We start from the raw sequence: 24,635 nt of genomic DNA on the forward strand, positions 1-24,635 counted from the left end.
GATTTTTCTAAAGAAAAGTTATTTTTGAGTTATATTGTTTTAAAAATTAATGTGATTTTGATTATATTAAAATTTTAATAGTAAAATTTTAAATAAATAGATGTCAATATTATTCTATTTAATTTATAAAATATAATTGAAAATGAAAATAACTTATAATATTTTTTTTTAAAAAAAGTTTTGTCCGTACACTTTTAATTTGAGTTTAATTTCTTTTTTAATGACCTTTTAACAAAATATTATTATTAAATATTTTATGATATTTTATTTGACTTATTATGCTAGTTTTTTTATTAAAAAAATATATTATTCATTTTTCTTGATAATATGTTAAAAAAAATAACAAGTATATTATTATTTATATAAAAAATCATATTTTTAAAATTAGAACAGGGCCTCTGAAATGTTCGGGCCGGCCCTGGTAGACAATAGCAATAACTCTTTATATGAGCTGAGAGAATATTAATTATATATTACATTGTTGAACCATTTTGTTTTATTTAAAATTTATTATTCTCAAAATTAATGATGGAGATGGCCATATATATATATATATATATATATATATATATATATATATATATATATATATATATACACACCAGAAATGTTATACAGCGGAAGCAGGATCGGAATTTTATGTATTTTAGTGAGAGGGGTAGATAGAGGACAGAGCATATAAAACTTTTTTTTATTATTAAAATTGCGTGCTTACAAAAGAAAAGAAATTTCCTTTATATAGGGATACAAAGGCTTATTAGTTAAGCCGGTAAGAGCTGCCTATGATAGCTGGTTACAACAAACAAAGATGAATTATTAGTGTCGGATACACATTGGGCCCCATCATCACAATAATAATTCACAATAGTACAAACTTTCTTACAAAAAAACAGAAAAATATTTTTTCACTATTCCAAGAAAAGATGCTTGCATGAGCCTTCTTCCAAGATAAGATTCTTTCTTATCTTTGCTTTTGTCTTTGACATTGTTTTTTCCAATAAGATAATATTCTTGTCTTTTGGATTTTTTTTTAAATGGTAGACAATATAAGATTATCTCTTGTCCATTTCTCTTTGTCTTGAGATTCTATTATCTCTTTGCTTTGTCTTTTGCTTTCTGAGCCATAGATTGAATCATTGCATCCAAAAAATCTTTAGCATTAGGGTCCTCTGCTTGGGCTTCTCCTGCTAAACAATCAAAGTTGTTGGAATCCATTGATCCCATAGAAGAGCTAGTCCTCATAGATGAATTTTCATCTTTTGATGTTTTAGTTGGAAAAGTGGAGAAGAATTGGTTCTTCATATGATCCAAAGTTCTCACCATAATTTCTTCTTCCGATTCATTTGGATATTTTCTCTGGAAGAAGTTCTTCAAATTTCCCATAGACATTTGTTGGGAGCTTTGCCCTTTGACTTTATTATTTTGATCTTCAACTATAGCTGCTTGAATCAGAATAATTTTATTATGGATTTCTTCAGAACTCATCTTGTTCCACCATTTATAGAAGACATTTCTTTCTAAAATAGGTATGTTGAATTTATCTTGAGATATGTTGATAGACCATCTCCATATCCAAGGAATCTGAAATTTGGTAAAGAACCAAAATGGACATTGTCATGTGATTAAATTATCAGATAAAATATTTACAATAAGTGGACTATTATCACACAAAGGATTGTACAAATCAAGTAATTCGACCAATTTGGAACGGGTTTATTAATAATTTCTAGATTAATAGAGAAAAACCAAGAATGCTTGTTCTTAGGATTTTGATAATAAAACGCTTGAGTAAAAGCTTGGACATAGTCCCAGTAATTAAAGTAGATATACTTTCCTTCAGCAATTCTTATTGCCTTTTCACCATTTGGGTTAATACCCCATTCTCTTAGTAACAAGATTTTATTAATATGAAATTTAATGAAGTTTATAAAACTTTCAGGATTATTATTCTGGTAATGGTGAGTAATTGTTACCGATTCGGTAGCAGTCAAAAGAATCTCTAGGTGAGGCCTAAATTTTCCACGAAGACCTAGATATCCTCGTGATTCGAGGTATCTCGTTTTGATAGACCATCCATCATTTGGATTTATCTTAATATCTTCTTCATCAACATACATGATTTTTTCAGTTACTGGATTTTCAAAATAATCCATTTGTTCTTGAGATGGATTATTAACCACAACTTCCTTGTAGGATGTATTTTTATTAAAAGAGGAAGCAATATCTTCCTTTTTTGATGAAGATACAGGTAATTGTTGCATTTTTCTCCCTTTGTAAACTAATCCCCTATTAGAGGAATGTTTGATTCGGGTTGGGGTAACATATTGTTACTCCCTCTTCCACCACGACCATAATCGCGGCCTCTTCCCCTATATGGGGTCATCATTTTTTCCCTGCAAAAATTCACGAGTTAGGTAGTCAGCAAGTGAATTATTTTCACCTTTAATGTGTTGAATATTAAATTCAAACATAGATGATTGAGATTGCCAGCTAGCAAAAATTTGCTTAGCAACAAGATTTTTAACATCTTTTTCAATAATATATTGATTTAGTTGAGCTGCAATCAATTTTTAATAAGATTTTCTTATTAAGAAGATCATCTTGAAATTTTGAAATTCATTTTATAATAGAAAGCATTTCTTTCTTGATAGTAGAATATTTAGATTGAGTAGGATTCCATTTTCCATAAGTAAATCTAACTAAAACTTCTTTTGATGTATCAGGTATAACCTGTTTAAGGATTCCTCCATAGCATAAGTTTGAAGCATCAGTTTCAACAATTTTGAAATACTTAGGGTTAGCAAGAGATAAACAAGGCAAACATTTAACCTTATTTTTAAATCTTTGGACTGCCTGAGAATGTTCATTAGTTCAAGGGCCAGGATTTTTTTCTAAGCCTAGCATGTAATATGGCAGTATCTTTAGCAAGATTTTCATAATAATCTGCTATGTAATTAAGACTACCAAGAAATATTTGTAATTGTTTTTTATCTGTAATAATATTAGGGAATTTTGAAGCAAATTCAATACTTCTTTGTATAGGAATTATAGTTCCTTGGTCAATTTCACGACCTAAAAATCTAACTTTTGTTTGAAAAAGTTTTATTTTAGGAGCAGATATAACTAACCCATTATGTTTAATTAATCCTTTAAATATTTTCAAATGTTTAACATGTTGATCTATAGTTTTAGAAAAAACTAAGACATCATCAATATAAACAATTATAAATTCTGTATAAGGATTAAAAATATCATTCATAATATTTTGAAATTCAGAAGGAACATTTTTAAGGACAAAAGGAAGAATATTCCATTCATAATGTCCAAAAGGTACAGTAAAGGTTGTTTTATACTTATCAGATTCATTAATCTGAATTTGCCAATAACCAGATTTCATATCAAACTTAGAGAAAATTAAAGCATTGTTTAATCTATCTAAAAGGTCTTTTTTATTAGGAATAGGATACCCAATCCATCTTAACACCTTATTAAGAGGCTTGTAGTCAATAACAAGTCTAGGGACGCCACGTTCCTTTTCAGCAGCATTATTGACATAAAAAGTTGTGCAACTCCAAGGAGATTTGAATTTTCTTATTAATTTTTTTTCTAAAAGAGATTCTATATCTTTTTTGCATAGCTCCAAATACTCATGGTTCATTTGAGCTGACCTAGCTTTGGTGGGAATCTGACTTTCATTAAAGTCATCAAGATAAGGTAAAGAAATAACATGTTTCTTTCTATCCCAAAAAGCATTTGGTAAATCATTGCACACTTCTTTTCTAAATTGTTGCTCAATCAATTTGATTTGTTTTTTATTTCATTTTTATTAAGTTGTTCATTAATATTTAATAAACTAACTTCCTCTTTAAGAAAACCTAATTGTTTTTCTTTATTTAAGAGAATACATTTAACTTCATTAAGCATTTTAATATGAGGGACAATAATAAGTTCAAAAGTAACCGTTTTACCATTAATCATGGTAGTGATGCCTTTAGTGTCAACATTAATTAAAGGCATGATGCTATTTAAAAAAGGAGTTCCAAGAATAACTCTATGAGTCATGTTTTTAACTAAGATGAAATGGGTGGGTAAACAAATATCTTGATTACAGACATATGTATTAGGTAATTTATAATTAGCCGTTAATTTGTCACCACTAGCCTGAGCAAGGGTTTGAGTGGTTTTGGTATAATACTTGGTAGGAACAATTCCTTCCTGTAGACAATTAAGGTCAGCGCCGCTATCAATAAGGGAAACTTCATTTTATTAAATAAATATTTTATTAATAACTAAAGTTATTTTAACAAACCATTTTTGAGAAATTACTCTATCAATAAGAGTAAGAAACCTATCATTAGTAGAAGGATTGCTAGTAGAAGATATTTCTTCAACTTTAAGGTTACCTGTTTCAAGTAAAGAGACCCTTTGAGATAATTTTTTTATTATCTTTATTTATCTGAGTAATTTTAGATTTCAAAAGATTGATTTCTCTATGTAAATCAGTAAGAGAAACAGGAGTTTCACGAATATTGGATTGTTGAAATCTGGATAAAACCTCACTTAATTGGTAAGGGGCTTCAATAATAATAGGAGATTCTTTTTTAGAATTTTCTTGAATTAAAACTTCAAGCATTTTTCTTTTAAGCTTATTATCTGAGATAGACTCAATAGCCTTTATGGCTTCATCTTGTTCTGTAGTAAGAACATTAAGACCATTCATGTCAACAATAGACTTCCAGTAATCAATTTGATTACATTGACAATTATTATTGTCAGAGTTATCAGAGGAATAATCTGATGAGGATTCATAGATCATGTCAATATCTTCATTAGAAAAATTAGTCTCTGAGTCAGACTTAAGTAAACAAACTTTCTCAAGTTGAGAGTGTAACTGTTTATCCTCAATTTCATTGAGAGCTTTTTTGGTCCAACATCGGTTTGCATAATGACCAATTTTACCACATTTGTGGCAAGATACATCAAACATTTTAGCTTTTCTTTTGCCTTTATAATTAAAAGGCTTATCTTTTGGTCTACTTTTATTAAAGTGACTCCTTTTCTTATTCTTTCTATGCAAATGAAAAGTGAATGGATGTTTAATTCATTGTAGGAGTAGGGGTAAGGCTTAAGTGACTTTGAAGCACCAAATTCAATCTGACTTGTGTGTTTCTCTCACCTACATATAATCTCTCATCTAATTATATAACTGAAGTCACTAAAATTACAAGATTTCAAAGTCACTCAAGCCTCACCCGTAGGGATATGATGAAATGTGTCATACGACACGCTCTAAACTATGGAAATTAATCCCCTGCCTCAATATTTTACCACAATCACACAATAAAAAAAATTCATAAGAGTTTGGTCTTAATCACACAGTTCATAAAAATTAGTTTGCTTTTTATTTTATAATTCAAGTTTAAATTAGAACCACTAGTTCATTATCATATGGTTGGAGATGATTGACTGAATGCATGATTTATTGACAAATTAAAGACCTTAAATTACGTATCACTGACACTTTAGGAAAAAACATTTAAATGTTCGTGTCAGTGTCAGACACTAACACCAACACGACCATAGACGGACCCACGTTTAGGCTTACTATAACTATAGTCACACCAAAATTGTAGGTATTTTTTTCTAGACAATGGCAATTACTCTTCTATTATGAGCTGAGAGAATATTAATTATATACTACATTGTAGAACCATTTGTTTTATTTAAAATTTATTTATTCTCAAAATTAATGATGGAGATGGCCCTATCTATCTATATATATATATATATATATATATGGGACGTATCAAATGAGAACTTTGGCTATAATGAGAAATGAGAACATTTAATAATAATCATTAGATTTGAATTAATGGTTCAGATTTACCTCATATTTTAAAATATTTAATTAATGTTTAAGTTAACAAGATATTTATTATCTTATGCAATATGTATTTAACATATGAGTAAATCTAAGCCATTAATTCAAATTCAAGGGTTATTATTAAAAGTTCTCAGTTCTCATTATAGCCAAAGTTCTCATTTGATACGTCCCCATATATATATATATATATATATATATATATATATATATATATATATATATATATATATATATATATATGAGGAAGGTTATATTGACTCCAAGAGTAAGTTATTTCTTGACCATTATTTCTTTTCAATCTAATGGTTAAAAATAATAAGTCATTAAATGTGGAAAGAGAAAACTATTCCTTATTATTTTTAACCATTAGATTGAATAGAATTAATGGTCAAGATGTGGAGTAAGTTATTATAACTTACTCTTGGAGTCAATATAACCCTCCTATATATATATATATATATATATATATATATATATATATATATATATATATATATATATATATATATATATATATATATATATATATATATATATATATATATATATATATATATATGATATTTTAAAGTGTAAAAGAGTTACTTCAAATCTTAACCATTGATTTTTATAAATTTAAATATTTTAATTAATTTTTTAAATAAAAAATATTTTAAAAAATAATTATATTAAATGATCTATTAAAGCTGTTAGATTAATAGAAATCAATGGTTAAAATTTGGAATAATTCTTCTACACTTACTCTTGGAGTAAGAATAGTCATCCTTGTATTTAAATTCAATCCTAACCCTACATCATACACAACAAAATAATACAAAATCAAAATAAATTTTGAATAAAGTCTAATTAAAAAATATATTAAATAAAAAAATAAGTGAAGTGTCTAATAAATTTAATTTTAAAAAGAAAAAGTTATTCTAAATAAATTATCAAAACGACGTTATTTTATCTGAGAAAAAACCATTTAATCCGTCGATTTTTTAAAATCGTCAGTTTATTGATTTTTATTAGTTTTGGTCGGTATTAGTCAACTCTCACTGGTTTAATAATTTATCCGAACATTGTCACATATTTGTTAATTCCTCATATTTATGAAACGATTTTCATTATAAATATATTGTTGTAAATAATATTATTTATTATTTTCAATATAATTTAACATGTAATTTTTTATATATTTAACCACATCAATATATATTGTCTGGATCCGCTCTTGAACACGACACCGACACTTTTAATTACATTTAATGTATTTTTTTTTAAAAATTATTGATGTCAATGTTAGCGTTTATGCTTAGTTGTTTGTGATAGTCATAGTTTTCTGAGCACATCGGTTGAGAACGATGATAAGATGTGATTTGTTAGGAAAAAAACACAATAATTAACGTAAGAACAAAGGACTTCTAGAGATGATGATAATAAGCTTTTTATCTTTTGGTGACTTTAATTATTGAGAGAGAGAGAGAGAGAGAGAGAGAGAGAGAGAGAGAGAGAGAGAGAGAGAGAGAGAGAGAGAGAGAGAGAGAGAGAGAGAGAGAGAGAGAGGAAAAAAAATGTGCTATAAGAGAAAGATAGTGAAAGAAATCCACATAAAGAGAGTTTCAAATCTAAAATATAAAGTAGACTTAAAAGAAAACACAATATATTTTAAAATTGTCTAATGCGCTTAATAATTTTAAGGTGGATATTAACATTGACATTAACATTGATTTTATCCATCAGGTGAGAATATGTTAGAAATTTTACTTAAATAAGTAGAATTTAAAATACATAGAAAATGTAAAACAGTTTTATATCATTATTGAATCATAATCATTAAATTTTTGTAGATATTTGACTTTTTTTAATTATATATGAAATATTATTTGTAAATAATTGTGATGCACTGACAGTGTAAAATATTTTACCATAACAATTATTCTCAAATAGTTAAAAAATAACTAGTAGAGCAGCGATTAACGAGCGATGAGGCAGACTCGTGGCCGACCGAGGAAACAGGCGGTGACGAAACCACTGGCAAGTGTGAGAGTGTTCTCACCTTAACCAGAACTCAGTTGAATGGAATCAATGCTTACCTTACAAGATCAATTGCTAAAACGGACACAAAACTTGAACCCATAATTGAAGAAGACACATAGGAATCTGATGAGACAAAGGTGAAGGAAAATCAACCATGGGTCGATGTCATTCGAGGTAATAGACTCTTTACTAATGGACTTGATATAGAATACACAGCCCCGTCCACTGTGGATGGGGAGATGGAAGTTATAATAGAGGAACAGAACATCGCATCTGAATTGAAATTCAGGGAAAAGTCATTAATCATGTATGTCATGGGGGGAGGACTTATCTATGAACGCTGTCAATAACTTTATGTTGAATTCATGAAACTTTGTTTCACTCCCAGAATTATTCTATAATGAGGAATGATATTTTATCATCAAATTGAAATCAAAGATTGATAAGGAAGAAATTCTCAGAAGATGACTTTATATCATCTATCGGAAACCTATGTTTCTTCACGAGTGGAAACCAAACTTCACACTCAAGGAAGATGCTATTAGGGTGATGCCAATTTGAGTTAATTTTCACTAACTACCTTTGATTTACTAGGGAGAACGAAGCATTGGGAAAATTACTAGCGCAATTGGCAAACCTATAATGATAGATGAATGCACGACAAAGAAGCTTATAGTATCTTATGCAAGAGTGCTTATTGAGGTGGATATCAACAACAGAGTTGAAAGACTCCATTGCTATTAGAGATCCACAGGGCAATAAACTCTTTCAACTAGTTGAATACGAGTGGAAACCTCCCTTTGGCAAGGTCTGCAATAGGGTGGGACATAACTGTGAAAGGAAATTGGTCAAGAAGGAAAAAAACTTAAGTCAAGCAGTATTGGATAACAAGGCAGAACCCACAAAAGGATAAGAAGGAACCTGAAATAACTATACCAAAAACCACAATACATGAGCAGGATGAAAATAAGGCAGAATGGATAGTGGTAGGTTCATCCAACTGAAATAAAGGTAAAGGGCACATGGCAGAGGAAACATAATTGGACAGCCTGAGAGACACCGTGATTGGATATAAGAATGGCTTTGAAATCCTTGGGGACGAGGAGGGTCCATCAGGAATTTCCATGATTCTCTCGTGGAATGTAAATGGCTTGAATAAGAAAGCAAGGCACATTGAGATAGCAGGCCATCTCAAGGCTCTTCAAGTGTCATGTGTGATTCTTCTAGAAACCAAAGTTAAGAGGAATAATGCTTCTAAAGTGAGACAAGCTTTAGGACATGAACGTAAATATATTGATAACTATGACCACCACCTTAATGGTAGAATATGGGTGCTTTGGAAGGAAAATATTTTGGAAATAAAGATTAGAGCTAGCGCTGACCAATTTATTCACTATGAAGCTTTTGATATTGCAGGCCAAAAAATATGGTTGATGACTGCAATTTATGCACATAACCAACCTGCCAATAGAAAACTACTTTGGATGGATCTTAAACAGTTAGCGAGGAATATATAAGAGCCATGGATGATTCTTGGAGATTTTAAAAATGTGCTTAATGTTGCTAACATAATTGGTGAAAATCGTGTGCAAATGATAGAGTTTGAAGATCTAGAGACCATGATGATAGATGCCAACCTTTTTTAGCATGAGACTAGAGGTACACATTTTACTTTGTCTAATAAGCATGCATCTGGAACTATTTACTCTAGGGTTGATAGGGCTATTTGTAATAGGGCTTGTTTTTGAATTATCATGGTTGTGATATAGAAGTGTTGACTGCCCATATATCTAATTACTCTCCTCTTAAAGTGAAGCCTTTGGGACACCCAACAATTCAGGCAGAAAATAATTAAAGTTCAAGTTCCTTAATAGTGTGGTTGATCAAGATGACTTCAAGGATGTGGTGAGAAATAGTTGGACCAATGAGGAAAATGGTAGTCCTATGTATGTTCTATGGAGAAAGCTAAAGACGTTGCAACCTATCTTGATGGATTTGAATAGAAGAATAACCAATGGAGTGTAGAAAATTCAGGAGTATAGAGTAAACCTTGACCAAGTTCAGCAGAAACTAGCAGGTGATCCATTCAATACTGATTATATGCAGGAGAGTAATCATTGAACTGAGATGCTTATTCATGGCATAGAGGAAAAGGAAAAAATTCTCATGCAAAGAGATAAAATTAATTGGTTGAAACTTGGTGATGGAAACAATGCTTTTTTCCATGCCATTATGAGGGGGAAGAATAAGCAAAATGGGATTCATAAACTTGTTGATAGTAATGGCATCACCCTCACTGAGTTCAAATACATAGAAGGTGAAATTTTGAGATTTTATAAAAATTTGGTGGGAACATCTATAAGGAGGTTGTTACATGTGGATATAGTGGCCTTTCGCAATGGTACTCAGTTAAAAGAAACTAGCAAAGAAAGTCTTATCCAATCTATAATTGAAAATAAAGTTTGGAATATCCTCAAGATAATTGGAGAGACAAAATCCCTTGGCGTAGATGGATTCAATTCCAAGTTCTTCAAGTCTACTTGGGATATTATCAAAGTGGACATGATGACTGCTATACAAGACTTATTTTAGCATAAAAAAAATTATGCTGCTGTAAATTATGCTTTTGTTACTCTGATTCCTAAAAACTCTAAGGCAAAATCCATAAAGGATATGAGGCAAATAGCATGTTGTACTACAATTTACAAAATTATTTCCAAGATTCTCACAACAAGGCTTAGTAAGGTGATCAATGAAGTTGTTGATGTCATCCAATTTGCGTTCATACCTGGTAGAGTAATTCATGACAACATTCTTATGGCTCATGAATTACTGAGAGGGTATAATTGTAAACACATATCTCCTAGATGTGTCATTCAAATGGACATCCAAAAAGCATACGATATGGTGGAATGGCTTGCTCTGAATTATATAATGCATGAAATGAATTTCCCAAGAAAATTCATTAATTGGATCATGTTGTGTGTCTGTTCTGTTTCCTACAGGTACTTAATCAATGGGCAAGTCGCATGACTATTGAAAGCGAGGAGAGGGCTAAGGCAGGGGGACCCTATATCCCCCACTGCTCTTTGTCGTTATTATGGAATATTTACACCGCTTCTTGAAGAATTTGAAACTTATCCCAAATTTTAACTTCCACCCTCGCTAGCTGTGAGAAATTACAAATTGTGAATACTAGTTTTATGAACGATCTAATGTTGTTCATTAGAGGGGACAGGCTGTCTGTGCATATTATGATGGAGGAATTCATGAAGGTTTCGTAGGCTACAAGCCTCAAAGCCTATCCAACTAAATGTAAGCTCTATTTTGGTGGTGTACAAGTAAGGGATAGACAGGATATTGTGGAAGCCACGGGTTTCTCAGAGGGAGAACTCCTTTTCAAGTACTTTGGGAGTGCCATTGGCTAGTAGAAATCTCACAGCCCATATGCGGGGAGATATCAGCTGATCAAAAGTGTCCTTTTTGTTGTCACGGGGTATTGGATGCAAGTTTTTCCTCTTCCTCAAAAATTCATGAAACAAATTGAATCGATTTGTATAAGCTACTTGTGGAGTGGTTCATATGAGATTACCAGGAAAGCTCCAATTGCTTGGGAAAAATTGTGTGACACGAGGAATGATGGTGGCTTGAACATCACTTCGTTACAGATTTGGAACAAGGCTACAATTGGTAAGCTTCTCTGGAACATTCATATAAAATCTGATAAATTATGGATACGTTCGCTGGACACATATTATTTCAAAGGGCATGACATTATGAGTTGGTAGTTAACGACAAATAGTTCATGGATTTTGAGGAAAATTGTTAAAGTGAGAGATCAAATGAGGACCAATGCGTAATGTGCTGAAGCTGTGCACAACAAGAGTTATAAAACAAATGATACGTACAGAGAGTTGCAAGGTGACAGATCCCATGTAGAATTGAAGAGGATCCTGTTCAACAATTATGCGAGACCTAGGGCCACTTTTATCCTTTGGATGGCACTCATGGGGAGGCTGCCCACAAAGATAGATTGGCAAAATTTGGTACTACATTGGAGAGGAAATATTGTTTTTGTGATCATGATGAAACCATAACACATCTCTTCTTTGAATGTGAGAAAACTCAATGTATTTGGAAATACATTCTAATGTGGCTGAACATAGGGGGTTCAAATCTAAACCAATCCAAATAAAAATCGCAAACTGATCCAAAAAAAAATGGAAAATCACATAAAACTAAAATTTATTGGACGTGTTTGGATGTCATTTGGTAAAAACTGCTCGGTTCGAATCGGGTTTCAGATTGCTTTTTCAAAATCGACCCAAACTGTACCAAACCGCACATATATATTTTTATATTTATTTAATTTTAATTAGTATGATATGTTACATTAGTTTATTATTCGATGCTAATTATTATTATTATTATTTTTTTGGAAAGATGGAGCGTCAAAGCCCAAGTAAAAAGAAAGCAACTATACAACAACTAATATAGAAGTATGACTACCAAAACGATCCTATCAGAGATACGAATTTAAGAACTCAGGAGCCTCCTCGGAGTACTTGAGGCCACTCTTAGACTTCCTCCCTAACTTTGCAAGATAGTCTGCAATGCTGTTTGTTTCTCAAACGGCGTGCACAATCTCCACAAACTCATGTTTAGCAATTAACAGGCGAATTTGCCGGATTAAAGCCAACTCGGGGCGATTGTTCTGAGCTTTATGATTGATGACATCACAACTCGCTTGGAGTCAATAACAACCTTCATGAATCCTCTAGACGACGAAAGCTTTAGACCTTTGAAAACTCCCCAACTTGATAATTACTTTTTTAATACTATGTATTAGTTTAGTTAAATCTATTTATTTTTATTATTTCAACCATAATCGTCCATTCTCATTTTGTAATATTAACTTTTAACATATTATATGTTATATATTATAACAAACTTATGATTTATTACTTTTTCTATAATATTAATAAAAATATAATTTTTAATTTAGATATTCAAAAAACCGATCCAAATTAAACCGTATTAACTCGGATCGGATTTTTTTGACATATCATCCAAGACCGAACCAAACCGCGAGTTAATTTATCTTTGGATCGGATAGATTTTTGTCTCAAAACTGATCTAAATCGAACCACGAACACCCCTAGCTGAACATCCAAAGAAGACCAGGTGATTGGTCTGAAGAAGTTAAATGGCTCATTAAAGAAACAAAGAAAAAAGGTTGGCCTTGACAAATCTTGAAGATAGCCCCGGCGGAAACAATGTATGAAGTTTGGAGAGGTAGAAATGAGATGATCTTCTCCCAAAAAAGAATAGCCCTGATCGCTCTCTTCATGGACAACTCATCGATAAAACCTTTATCTCAACTAACCGCCCCTCCAAGGAACTTCATCCCCAACATCGGCCTCCCAATATCAGAAGGAAACAACTTCCCACAAAGTTTAATATCATTACACGAAGGCCAAAAGATCTCAGTTTTATGAATATTCAACTGACCTAATCCTAGATCAGTCTCCTGAATGATACCAATCTTTAACCCCTCCTTTGAATATCTTATGAATGATCTCATCATCAAGATATCAGGCATGAAAAAAAAGCATATAATTGTCACTGAGTGTAACACAAGGGCAAAAAAGAACGACCATAACAGACCATCTTATTGTACTCCAGTGGCTAACATAATATATTTATCCCTAAAGTATAACCTTACTTTTCGACCATAAAAAAAACTCAACCCATAAAAAAATAGATGAGTACCTCACCCTAACCTCTTTCATAATGACTTAAAACAAATTAATTACCAATTCTAATTCTAAGCAATACTATAATATTTAATGCAACTTTACTTTCACTTGTATTCAATGTTTTACTAACTTATTCATACATATTTACGATAGTGTTTTCACTATCAAATGATTTAATTTCTATTTATTTAAAAAAATTATAGTGAGTAAAATAATGTTTATACCTCAATAGTATATACTATTATTTAAATAGTTATATTTACTACTAGAAGTTGATTTTAATTTTCTATAAATCATTTTATATTTATAACAATGAAATAGTATATGTGAAAACGCATTGCTCTGTTGCAACTAACTCTCTCTCTCTCTCTACTGCGCCACAACTCTTCCATTAATTTTTCTCTCTCTTTCAACTTATTAAATAATCTTTCATTCATTTCAATTTTCAACCCTCCCACTTCCTCATTTCTCTCTTCTCTAACTTCCACACTTTCCTTCCTTCATGCAACCTTGCAGCAGAGAAATGCAATCCCTCAACTCCCTTTTCAACTCTTCTTCTCCTCCTCCTCAAATCCCCATTCCTCTCCAAAACCACCCACAGATCCAAATCAACAACAACGACAACACATTCCAACAACAAGACGATTTCCTCAAACAAATGCTCTCCAATCTCCCCCCTTCCTCTCCCTGGAACAACAACCCTAAACCCTTATGGGACCCTAACTCCGACGAAACTCTCACTTTCCCTTACGACGAACAAACCAACCTCTCCTCCAAGTTTCGTAACCACCAGATCACTGATAAAACCACCGCCGCCGCTCTCATGCTTCTCATGCCGAACGCCGCCGATTCCGGACTCCTACACTTGCCCGCTGACTTTGACTCCTCTCAAAACGACGTCGTGAACGCTTCTTCCGTGAGCATAAAATAAAGCTATTTTCTCACACTGTTTATTATTAATAATTAACGACTTTTTTATTTTTTTTACTGAGTATTTTATTGTTAGCTTTTACAGGCTGGTGACGGTTCCGTTCAAGCTCTCTATAACGGTTTCTCCGGATCTCTCCATGGTGTCAACAATCAAACTCACCATTTTCAACCACCTCAGGTTCTATTCTTTTCTTTTTCTTAATTTTATAAATTTTATAAATTTTATAAATTTTAGAAATTTTAGAAATTAATATTTGCTATGATTTTTCTCTATGAAGTATTGATTTGATTTAATTTTTTGGAATTTTCAATGATAGGTGCAAACTTTTGGAGGTGGTTCGGTAAGTGCGACAAACCAGGCTCCGGTGAGTGGTGCTCCTGCTCAGCCAAGGCAGAAGGTTAGGGCTAGGAGAGGTCAGGCTACTGATCCACACAGTATTGCCGAAAGGGTATGTTTTTCACTATGGCGTGCTTGGTTGTTCAAATATTGTGCAAAAATAGTTTCATTTCAGTTGTCATTTTTCAGTGTGGCAATTAATATAGTTCTGAAAACGTTAAAATGTTAGTACATGTTATTCAGAGAAAATGGTTTTGTCAGTGGTTAACAAACAGAATTTCAGCCTTATTAGTTAGGGCCTACTATCATTTTGTTTTGATTTTAAAATAGCTTTGTTTTGTTTCTATTAGGTTTAGCTAATGTCTTAAAAGAATGTATAAATTAAAGATAATCACATCCGTAAGATGGGAACACGAAAACAGTTATGACAAAACGGTATTAACATGTGCCGATATTAATACCAGTATCACCGTTTTTATGTTAAAGATTAAAATGTAGTTAATGCTATAGAGATGTCAAACCCTCTATATGTTTTTGTTTAGAGATGTCAATGCTATAGAAGTGATTTTGATTTAGCAAGAAAAATAATTTCAGTTTAAGTATCATGTTTTATTTTGATGTATTATGGCAGTTAAGGAGGGAAAGAATTGCTGAAAGAATGAAAGCATTGCAGGAACTTGTTCCTAATGCCAATAAGGTAACACAAGACTCAACTCAATCCTCAATTATTATTCTTTTCTTGATTAGTAGTAGTAGGAGTGATATTCAATTTCAATCATCATGTGATATTTTAATCAAACTTTCAATAGTCATGGTTCATTACTCTTAAGCACACCTTTACATTCCCCATTATTTTAGTCAACAAAGAATTTATTTAATCATAGTTTAACAGACAATAATTTTCTAAGAAACGTGCTAACTCAATTAAAAAAATATTATAAACATAATGTAATGGGTCTATCCATCCTTGTTGAAATTTAATACTTTGTCTGGTCTGTGGAGTGACAGACAGATAAGGCCTCCATGCTAGATGAGATCATCGATTATGTCAAATTCCTACAAGTTCAAGTCAAGGTGAGATGAGATTCCCCTCTTTTTCTTCAATTTTTTCTCTCATGTTTTCTATGTGATTCAAAACATAATTGAATTAAATGTAGAAATAAATACTCTTTTAATTTCAATTCTTTTATTAATTACATAATTGAAATATTTACAGGTTTTGAGTATGAGTAGATTAGGCGGAGCAGCCGCTGTCGCTCCCCTTGTTGCTGATATGTCCTCCGAGGTAATTTCTTTGTTTCATGTCAACTGTATATTTATCTGATGTCTATGCACAATTATCAACTGAATTCGTTGATATAATACTTCAAAGCATATGTATATGATGATTCAAGTCAAATGAACATGTATTTGTATTTGATATCTCTGTAAAGCTATATGATGAGTTGGCTAATTTAATGCTTCACAATATAGGAATGATTTATTTTAATCATTCATTCCCTACCCAAAAAATTGAGAGAGAAAGTAAGATAGCATGTTAGAATTTCCATAAGAAGAAATACTCAGCATCCATGAAATGATGTCGGAGTGATGAGTCTTCTCACACGATCAAACACAATACACACCTACTTTCTTTTTTGTAGGCTTTGTTTGGCTCATACTTTAATCAATCAATTCAGAAATTCTCAATCACCACAAAACGACAAAATCAAAAGTATCACGCGTGGCTACTTTCTCAGATTCCACTCTTTCCCTTAACAGTGACACATACTATTTTTTGTTTTCAGGGTGTCAGTGACTGCGTCCAAGCTAACGGAAACGGTGGGGTCCACCCAAGAAACCCTAAAACGTCGTCGTCCAACGAGTCTCTCACAATGACAGAGCATCAGGTGGCGAAGCTCATGGAGGAAGACATGGGATCCGCCATGCAATACTTACAAGGCAAAGGTCTCTGCCTCATGCCTATTTCTCTTGCTACCGCAATCTCAACTGCCACGTGTCACAACAGGAACCCTTTGATTAACGCTCCCAACAACAATATCAACGCTATCCCCGCATCCAACGGTGATGGGCCATCCTCACCCGGAATGTCCGTCAATAGCACCGTTAAAGATGCTAATTCCGCTTCTAAATCGTAGACGCCGTTTGGTTGACTTTTTGTGACAAAAACAAAAAGGCATCTGAGATGAGATAAAAACAAAATGACGAGGAATTTCTGAAGTCTAGGAAAATAAAACGTCACTCACACGTCTTGGACATACGACGTCGTATTTACCTAGACTTAAGCGGAGCTAACTTTTGTATTTATTTCTGCATTTTGATCACAACCTCATCAATTTTCTAGGTTTTTATTTTTGTTGCTGTAATTTTCTTCTTTTTTTTTTTTGGCAATGTTTTTTTTTTTTTTTACATTGGTACAATCTTGAGTGTTAATTTTGGAGAAAGGTTAACAGGTGCTCTAAAATGTATTTGTTGAGAAATAAAAAAAAAAATTGCATGAGAAAGTTGTCTATTTTGTTATATGAGAGTTGCTATTTTCTCTTGTAAGAGTAATTTTTCTCTGATAAAAATTACCAATAATATAACAAGAAAAAATATATGGTTTTGTTTTTTCATCATATTTTAATTATTATTTTTTCTATTTTCTTGATACAAACAAATACATATATTTTAAATGTTTTAAGATATGACACTAGGTTATATTTTCTTCGTTTACTAATTTTTTACTGAGTTTTTAATTAAGAACTAACGTCATTTACTTATTTGACATCAAATCAAATTTGTGAACTAAAGCCTTTGGTTCTCCTTATTAAAAAAAAATTGTGTATATGTTTAATTTTTTTTTACTTTTTACATCACTTTTCATATTTATTAATAGGGTTAAATACGTTTTTAATCTCTAAATATGCGACCCTGCATTTTTAGTTCCTATAAACTTTGTTCCTATAAACTTTTCGTTCAATGAATGGTCCTTATAAAATTATTATGCACCTAGTTTTAGTCTCTATTGTCAAACTAATGTGTATTTTAGAATGATTATTTTTCAGACATGTTCATAATGTTTTAAAAAGTTTCTGGAAAAAAAGAAACTCAAAATTTAATTTTTAAGTTGAGATTTTCATTACTTTTATCATTATTTTTTGAAATTTAAAAAATTCATATTTAATTCTTCTCGTTTTAAAAAATTTTAAAACTTGGTAAATAAATATTTTATAGTATTCTAAACATATATAAAAAAAATTATTCAAAAATTTAAAAATTAAAGGGTAATTAAACCGTTTTTAAAATTTTAGAAAATAGCAGGGACTGAAATTGCATGCATAAAAATTTTAGAATGACCATTTATCGAAGAAAAATTTTATAGGAACTAAAAATGTGTTTAACCCTTATTAATATTTTATTTGACTTATATTAAATACTGTGCTAATTAACTTGTCCCAAAGACATCTATTAAGAAACTCAAATAAAAAAATTTGTTTTAAAAAATAAAATATTCAATTCTAATATTTTCATTAAGTTAATGTATAATTTTCAACTCTATTTTTTTTATTGAGGAGGGATCAAATTACACTCTAATTGTTACATCATGAGTTACACTCGCTCAAAAACTTCACATCAGATGATTATTTTTTAAAATCAACCGTTGGAAATATATTATCATATAGATCATTCGTATAAAGTTTGAGATTAATCTATAATAATTTACTATCTCATCGAATTACATCAAAATTAACGTTTTATGAAAGTCTATTTTGACGTTAATTTTGATGTAATTCGATGACATAGTAAATCATTATAGATTAATATCAAACTTTATACGCATGATCTACATGATAATATGTTTCAATCTAACGGTTAATTTTAAAAAATAATCATCCGATGTGAAGTTTTTGAGCGAGTGTAACTCATAGTGTAATTATTCGAGTGTAATTTGATCTCTCCTCTTTTTTATTTAGGTGTTAACTTGTGCTCGAACATAAATTTTTAACTCATAACTTTCAAAATTTAGTTCACGGTCCTACAATTATACTTAAATCTACATTTTTTAAAAGAAATATCAAGTTTATCTTTTTGTTTATATAAGTTTGCCTGTTTTTAATCATTTAGCTAATATACTCATTATTCTTCGCCCTGGTTTTCAATTTTTTCAATTAGGAAATATTGCACTCCCACATAAGTATTTTGATAAATATAATTTATCGAAACACTCAAATGCAAGTAATTCAGTACGTAAATTTATCTCAGATTATTTTTTTTATGTTCTGAATTAACACATAATCTGGTATGCATTTAATTATTTATTTTAAAAGTAAATTAATTTTTCTTATTGTGTTTTAGAGATATGGATCTCTGATATATGATAAGAATCAATGTTGTAAGGACACTACTAATGTATTCTTTACTACACATAAGTTTGATACATGAGAATATGTAGTAATATGGTCTAGGGAGGTTGGAATAAAAGATAAAATAGCAGTCATCATTACAAGAATGATTGGGAGAAGTTTAAAATTAATATTGAATTGTGATAGAGGTAGAAAGGGAGAAGTTTAAAATTAATATTGAATTGTGATAGAGGTAGAAAGTACAAGAAAAACTAAAGCTCAACACAAAGTGATACTAAGAATGTGGTTGTCTATTAAAAATTACGTCAACATGTTGTCTAAAGATGGTCCATGATGGAAAGTTGATGTAAAATAAAGACTTCACAATCACGATTTGTCTGATAGATTAGAAGGTCATGTGTTTGTTAACCAAGTGACTCCAAACACAATAGATGAGTGATGAATTATGATAATTAAAATTCGTGATTAATTTTTAAAATAGTTTTACTTTTTGAAAATTTTAATGTTAAAGGTTTAGAATAAGATAGAAGAACAAAGGAGATGAAGAGAGAAACACACTGGAAATAAAATAATTAACATAATTTAAAGAGAGGAGAGTTTAGATATAGTGCACCAGAGATTTATACATGTTTTTCTAACCACTAACCTACTCATGTATTCAAAATTTATCTCTAAAGAGTTTAGCTAAGATAATATTTGAGCTTTTACATGATCATACCATAAACTTTCAACAATCAAACAAGACTTTTAACACAGGTTGAGCTCAAGCACCTTCACCCAGACTTTTTTCAGATTTAGCTTGCAACCTTTAAGTCTTTTACAAATAAAATTCACAAAAGAATCACACTCTTGCATAAAGTAAATAAAGTACAACAACTAATACAATAAAACTCTCACAAGGGTTTTTCGGTCTTTTAATACTAAGGAAATTCTCGTGAAAAGTAAATATGAAAACAGAGAGAATAGAAGAAAGATAGACGGATCTATATTCAGAATTTCAGTGTGAAATGAAATGAGAAAAAAAATCTTCATTATTGTCAACAAAAAAAATCTTCATTATATAGGAAAAAATTTGGCTTAAAATGGAAAAGATCCCTGGACCATTTTAATGACCTAATTGATTAACCCTAGATAGAAAATGATTAATAGCTTTCAAAATATGACAACTGTAATCCAAAAAAAGGAAATCCTAAAATAGATATATGATTTAATCGATTAAAGATTTTCTACTTGATTAAGAGGTCATTTACGTTACTCTAATCTTCTGGACCAAGTCCTTAATCGATTAGCAAATGTAAAAACTTTCCCAATTGATTAGAAATACTTCTTAATCAATTCCATACAGACCTTGATATGTTTCCAAGAAGTGTTATGAAATAAGAGAGTTTGAAAAGCTTTTTATGTGTGTGATTGCCTCTGGACTTCAAGACTTACTCTTAAATTTTTACATTTTAAATGGCTAGTCTAAGACACTAAGCGTAAGATCAGGAAAGCTTTAACATTTTCACTCTTTCAGACTTCAAGATCATCTGCTTGATTCAACAACATGAATAACACTTCAAATGGATTATTGAATTGTCAGACTGATAAGGCTTAAGATATACTCTTGACCAGGATCCATCATCAGAAGCTTTACTTGACATTTGAAATCAACTCCCCATATCGCAGAGAACTGTCAACATCCAAAAGTTGTTTGACTTTTGGAGTTTCACCTTCAAAACTGCTTCATCAGTTGTCAACGTTAAAACTAATTGATGGTTAATACTTGCAAGCACATAGATCTATATTTTTCCCCTTTTTGATGATGACAACATATCTCTCAAAGAGGTTGTTAACAAATAAAATGGCATAAAATATTTGGAGTGATTAGACTCCCCCTTATAAATAAAGAGAATGTACTATACTCCCCTTGAGAGTATACTTCTCCCCCTTGACATAATCAATAAGACAAGAAAAACATAAGCACATAGATCATATAAAACAAATGGAGAAAGGAAATAAGAATAAAAATAATAATCATTTAGCAGAATAATCCATGCATGATTGATTTAAGATTCCTAACTTATTTCTTATGAAAAATAAATTTTCTTTATAAGAGGTTTGTAAAAACATCTACCAGTTGATTAGATCAGGATACAAACTCAATTACATAATCCTCTTTTTCGACATGATCCATAATAAAATGGAAAATAACCTCTATGTGTTTAATCCAAAAGTACCATATTTTTTTGAGGTTTAAGGAGTTAGTGTTGTCTCAATTCATCCAAATAAATTGCACACAACAACTACCCACAACAATGTATTTTGATTTATTCGTGGATAATGCAACACTTTCTTGTTTCTAGCGATGCCATGAGACAAGCGAATTTTCAAGAAAATGACATGTATTGATGATACTTTTCCTATCCAATATGCACCCAACAAAATTAGAATCAGAGTAATCAACTACAGTATAATTCTTCTCTTTGGGGTACCATAAACCTTTAAGCAATGTGCTAGTGTAGTAAGGTATATTTTTTAGGGTTTGCTTGTAAACATGCACGGAAATAGACATCAAACATGATTATAACAAGATTCAATAAGATAAAGAGCATATGCTATCATACCTTGATATTTGTTCTCGTATGCTGCTTTTCCATTTTCGTCATTGTCTAAACTGCATGACATTCTCATCGGGATTGAGATTGGCTTTGCTTTATCTATGTTGAATCCCTTTAGCAACTCTTTGCAGTATTTTTCTTGATTGACGAAGGTACCTTCCTTTGATTGATGAATGTACAATCCAAGAAACTACCATAACTCCCCCGTCATAGACATTTCAAATTTATTTTGCATCACATAAGAAAATCCTTGCATAAGGATCCGTTAGTAGCACTGGAGAAGATATCATCGACATAGACCTTCACAAATAAAATGCCATGCTCGATGTTAGTAAAAAATAAATTTCTATCAACCTCTATCTTTGAAATTTATTTTCAAGAAGAACCTTGTTTAAGCGTTCATACCAAGCTCGAGGGGCTTGCTTTAAACTGTGGAAAGCCTTTGTTATGATATGTTTAGAGCTCACAATATTTTGATAGTTATACCATGGTGAAAAATTAGTAAAAGATGTTTAGGTTAAGTTTAGAACTAATAACTTTATACATATATTTTTCATTATTCATATATAATATGTATTTTAGGGCTTGTTTATATATATTATGCAATTATCTTCATCAAATTACATAAACCGTGTTTTGCAAATGTTTAACATGGGTAATGTTAAGTCGGTTCACACACCTTTGACAAGTCATTTTTGTTGGACATGTAACTCCATAACAAGAGAGGGGTGAATTGTGGAGGTTTGAAAAACTTTGATTTAAAAAAATCATTTATAAAAATAGAGTTTGAAAACATTTTGAGTAAATACGCAGCAGAAAACCAAAGGAAAAATAAAAGAGTGAAGGGAAAAGAATTAACACTATAGAATTACAGGTTTGGACAAGAAGACCTAATCATGTCCCCAAGAATTATTCTTGAGAGTATCCACTAAACTTTAGAGCTTTTAGAAGGTTGTACCCACAGATCTATTTATACAAGCAAAATATGTTTCAGGCTAACTTCTAACCAAACAACAAATAAGACTTACAGTGGTTAGTTTCTAAACCAAACAAAGATTTTACACAGGTTAGTCTCCAACCAAGACGGAGTTTTGAGTTCACTATCCTCTAAATTGAATCGGGGTTTTACATAGGCTAACCACAAACCGAACTGAGATTTTTAATCGCGCTGATGTCAAACCTACTGAGTTTTACACCAAACTAAACTCAGAAACCAAGAGATTTTTTAATTAGGTTGATCTCAAACTGATAAAGCTTTTAACGAGGTTGGGCTCAAGAACCGTTGTGGAGATTTTCACTAGTTGTTCTTCACAAACCAAAAGACAATTTTTTCTTCAAGCCGGAGCTCACGAACTAAATGGAGACTTCCTAAGACAATCCACCTAATACAAACAAGATCTTTTAAATGATTTGGCTCACAACCAAAAGTATCAACTTCTCATGGAATAATTGTTTACACAAGAGAAAGTACACTCTTGATAAATTTATAACTTTTTCTCCCCCAGAACAAATATCCTCACTGAAGAAAACTATCAAAGCACTATGGCTAAAATATATGAGAAAATATGAGAGATTTAGAGAGGTGATCAGAAAAATGAAAAATGAAAATATGAGAGATTTAGAGATGTGAAAAAGTTATAGAGAAGCTCTAAATTACATGCCAAGGCATGGTGTAAATTCGAAAACAATATGTAGGCTTATTCAATGTCATAATCGATTAGGCAACCTAAACAATCGTTTGCCAATGTTATAAATGGAAGGTTTTACTATAGAGTCGTTACCAATCATTAAGAGACTTTCCCTCGATTTTACACTTAACCAAGCATGATCTTAACAATTAAGCTTATGGTTTAACCGATTAAACAGTTTGAAAAAGTCACCCAATCAATTTGACACTAATCAACTGGTTAGGACTCAAAAATATTTTTGGTGATTTAAATTAAAAATTGGGAGACTTCTCAAGAGTTTTGTGTGTGTGTGTGTGTGTGTGTGTGAATTAGTCATAATGTCTTTAGCTTGATTCAGGAGGATAGATTGATCAACCATCTCTTAGATGTTTGACCATTTAAGTTGTCTTTAGTCTTTTCCTGACTTCAAGTGTTTTCATCAACAAAATTAAACAGTTATTAATTGACTTGCATCTTGGATATCCATAAGCTTTATCATATTGGATCACTTTTTGATTATATCCGCAAACACATAGATCTACAATTTTAGTTAATCTAAGGATATGTCACCCAAGACGAGAGAAGAAAGAGAATGCATGCTAAGATTTTGTATACTTCAATATTGGAAGTTTGTACCCAATGGTCTTTATATCGAATCCAAGTAAGGCTCGCTTAGAAACATCTAAATGGAATTTGAAATCTATACGAAGCACCACTAAAAAATGTTTGTATTTATGCAAAGGATAAATAAAAGTAGGAGACTACATTGATGTTGACTTTGTTGGTGGTGTTGATCACCAAAGAATTATGACCCTATATATATATATATATATATATATATATATATATATATATATATATATATATATATATACTTTTGGTAATGGAGTAGTTAGTTGGATACACATATACAAAAGAGTGTTTCTTTATTCATTACATGGGTTAAGTATGTAGCAATCGCATAAGTCCGTAAAGAGTTGATATGGCTTTAGGAATTATTAATAGAGTTGAGTTTCACATACGAGAAAATTTTTCTTGACAATTATAGTCAAAGTGCATTACATCTGACAAAGAACTTTACATTTCATTTGAG

At 31.1% G+C, this 24,635-nt stretch overlaps 2 protein-coding genes across 3 annotated transcripts; both read left to right on the plus strand.

The window, feature by feature from the left end:
- The first annotated feature begins 10,030 nt into the window (after nt 1-10,030).
- On the plus strand, nt 10,031-10,495 carry LOC131598452 (uncharacterized). Its single transcript, XM_058871264.1, has one exon. It carries the CDS (start codon nt 10,031-10,033, stop codon nt 10,493-10,495), a length of 465 nt encoding a protein of 154 aa, XP_058727247.1.
- Nucleotides 10,496-14,006: 3,511 nt separating this feature from the next.
- Nucleotides 14,007-17,408, plus strand: LOC131627327 (bHLH transcription factor RHL1-like). 2 transcript variants are annotated; one of them, XM_058898168.1, is made up of 7 exons: nt 14,007-14,578; nt 14,669-14,770; nt 14,910-15,041; nt 15,561-15,626; nt 15,938-16,003; nt 16,146-16,214; nt 16,717-17,408. In XM_058898168.1, the coding sequence occupies exons 1-7, from the start codon at nt 14,165-14,167 to the stop codon at nt 17,065-17,067; spliced, it is 1,200 nt and encodes a 399-aa protein (XP_058754151.1). In that variant the 5' UTR covers nt 14,007-14,164; the 3' UTR covers nt 17,068-17,408. The 2 variants fall into 2 exon arrangements, with proteins under 2 accessions (XP_058754151.1, XP_058754157.1); XM_058898174.1 differs by having other exon boundaries at nt 14,678-14,770; nt 16,717-17,406.
- The last annotated feature ends 7,227 nt before the right edge of the window (nt 17,409-24,635 follow it).

Source organism: Vicia villosa, linkage group LG1 (genome assembly GCF_029867415.1).
Source record: "Vicia villosa cultivar HV-30 ecotype Madison, WI linkage group LG1, Vvil1.0, whole genome shotgun sequence".
In the NCBI taxonomy this organism is placed as follows: Eukaryota; Viridiplantae; Streptophyta; class Magnoliopsida; order Fabales; family Fabaceae; genus Vicia; species Vicia villosa.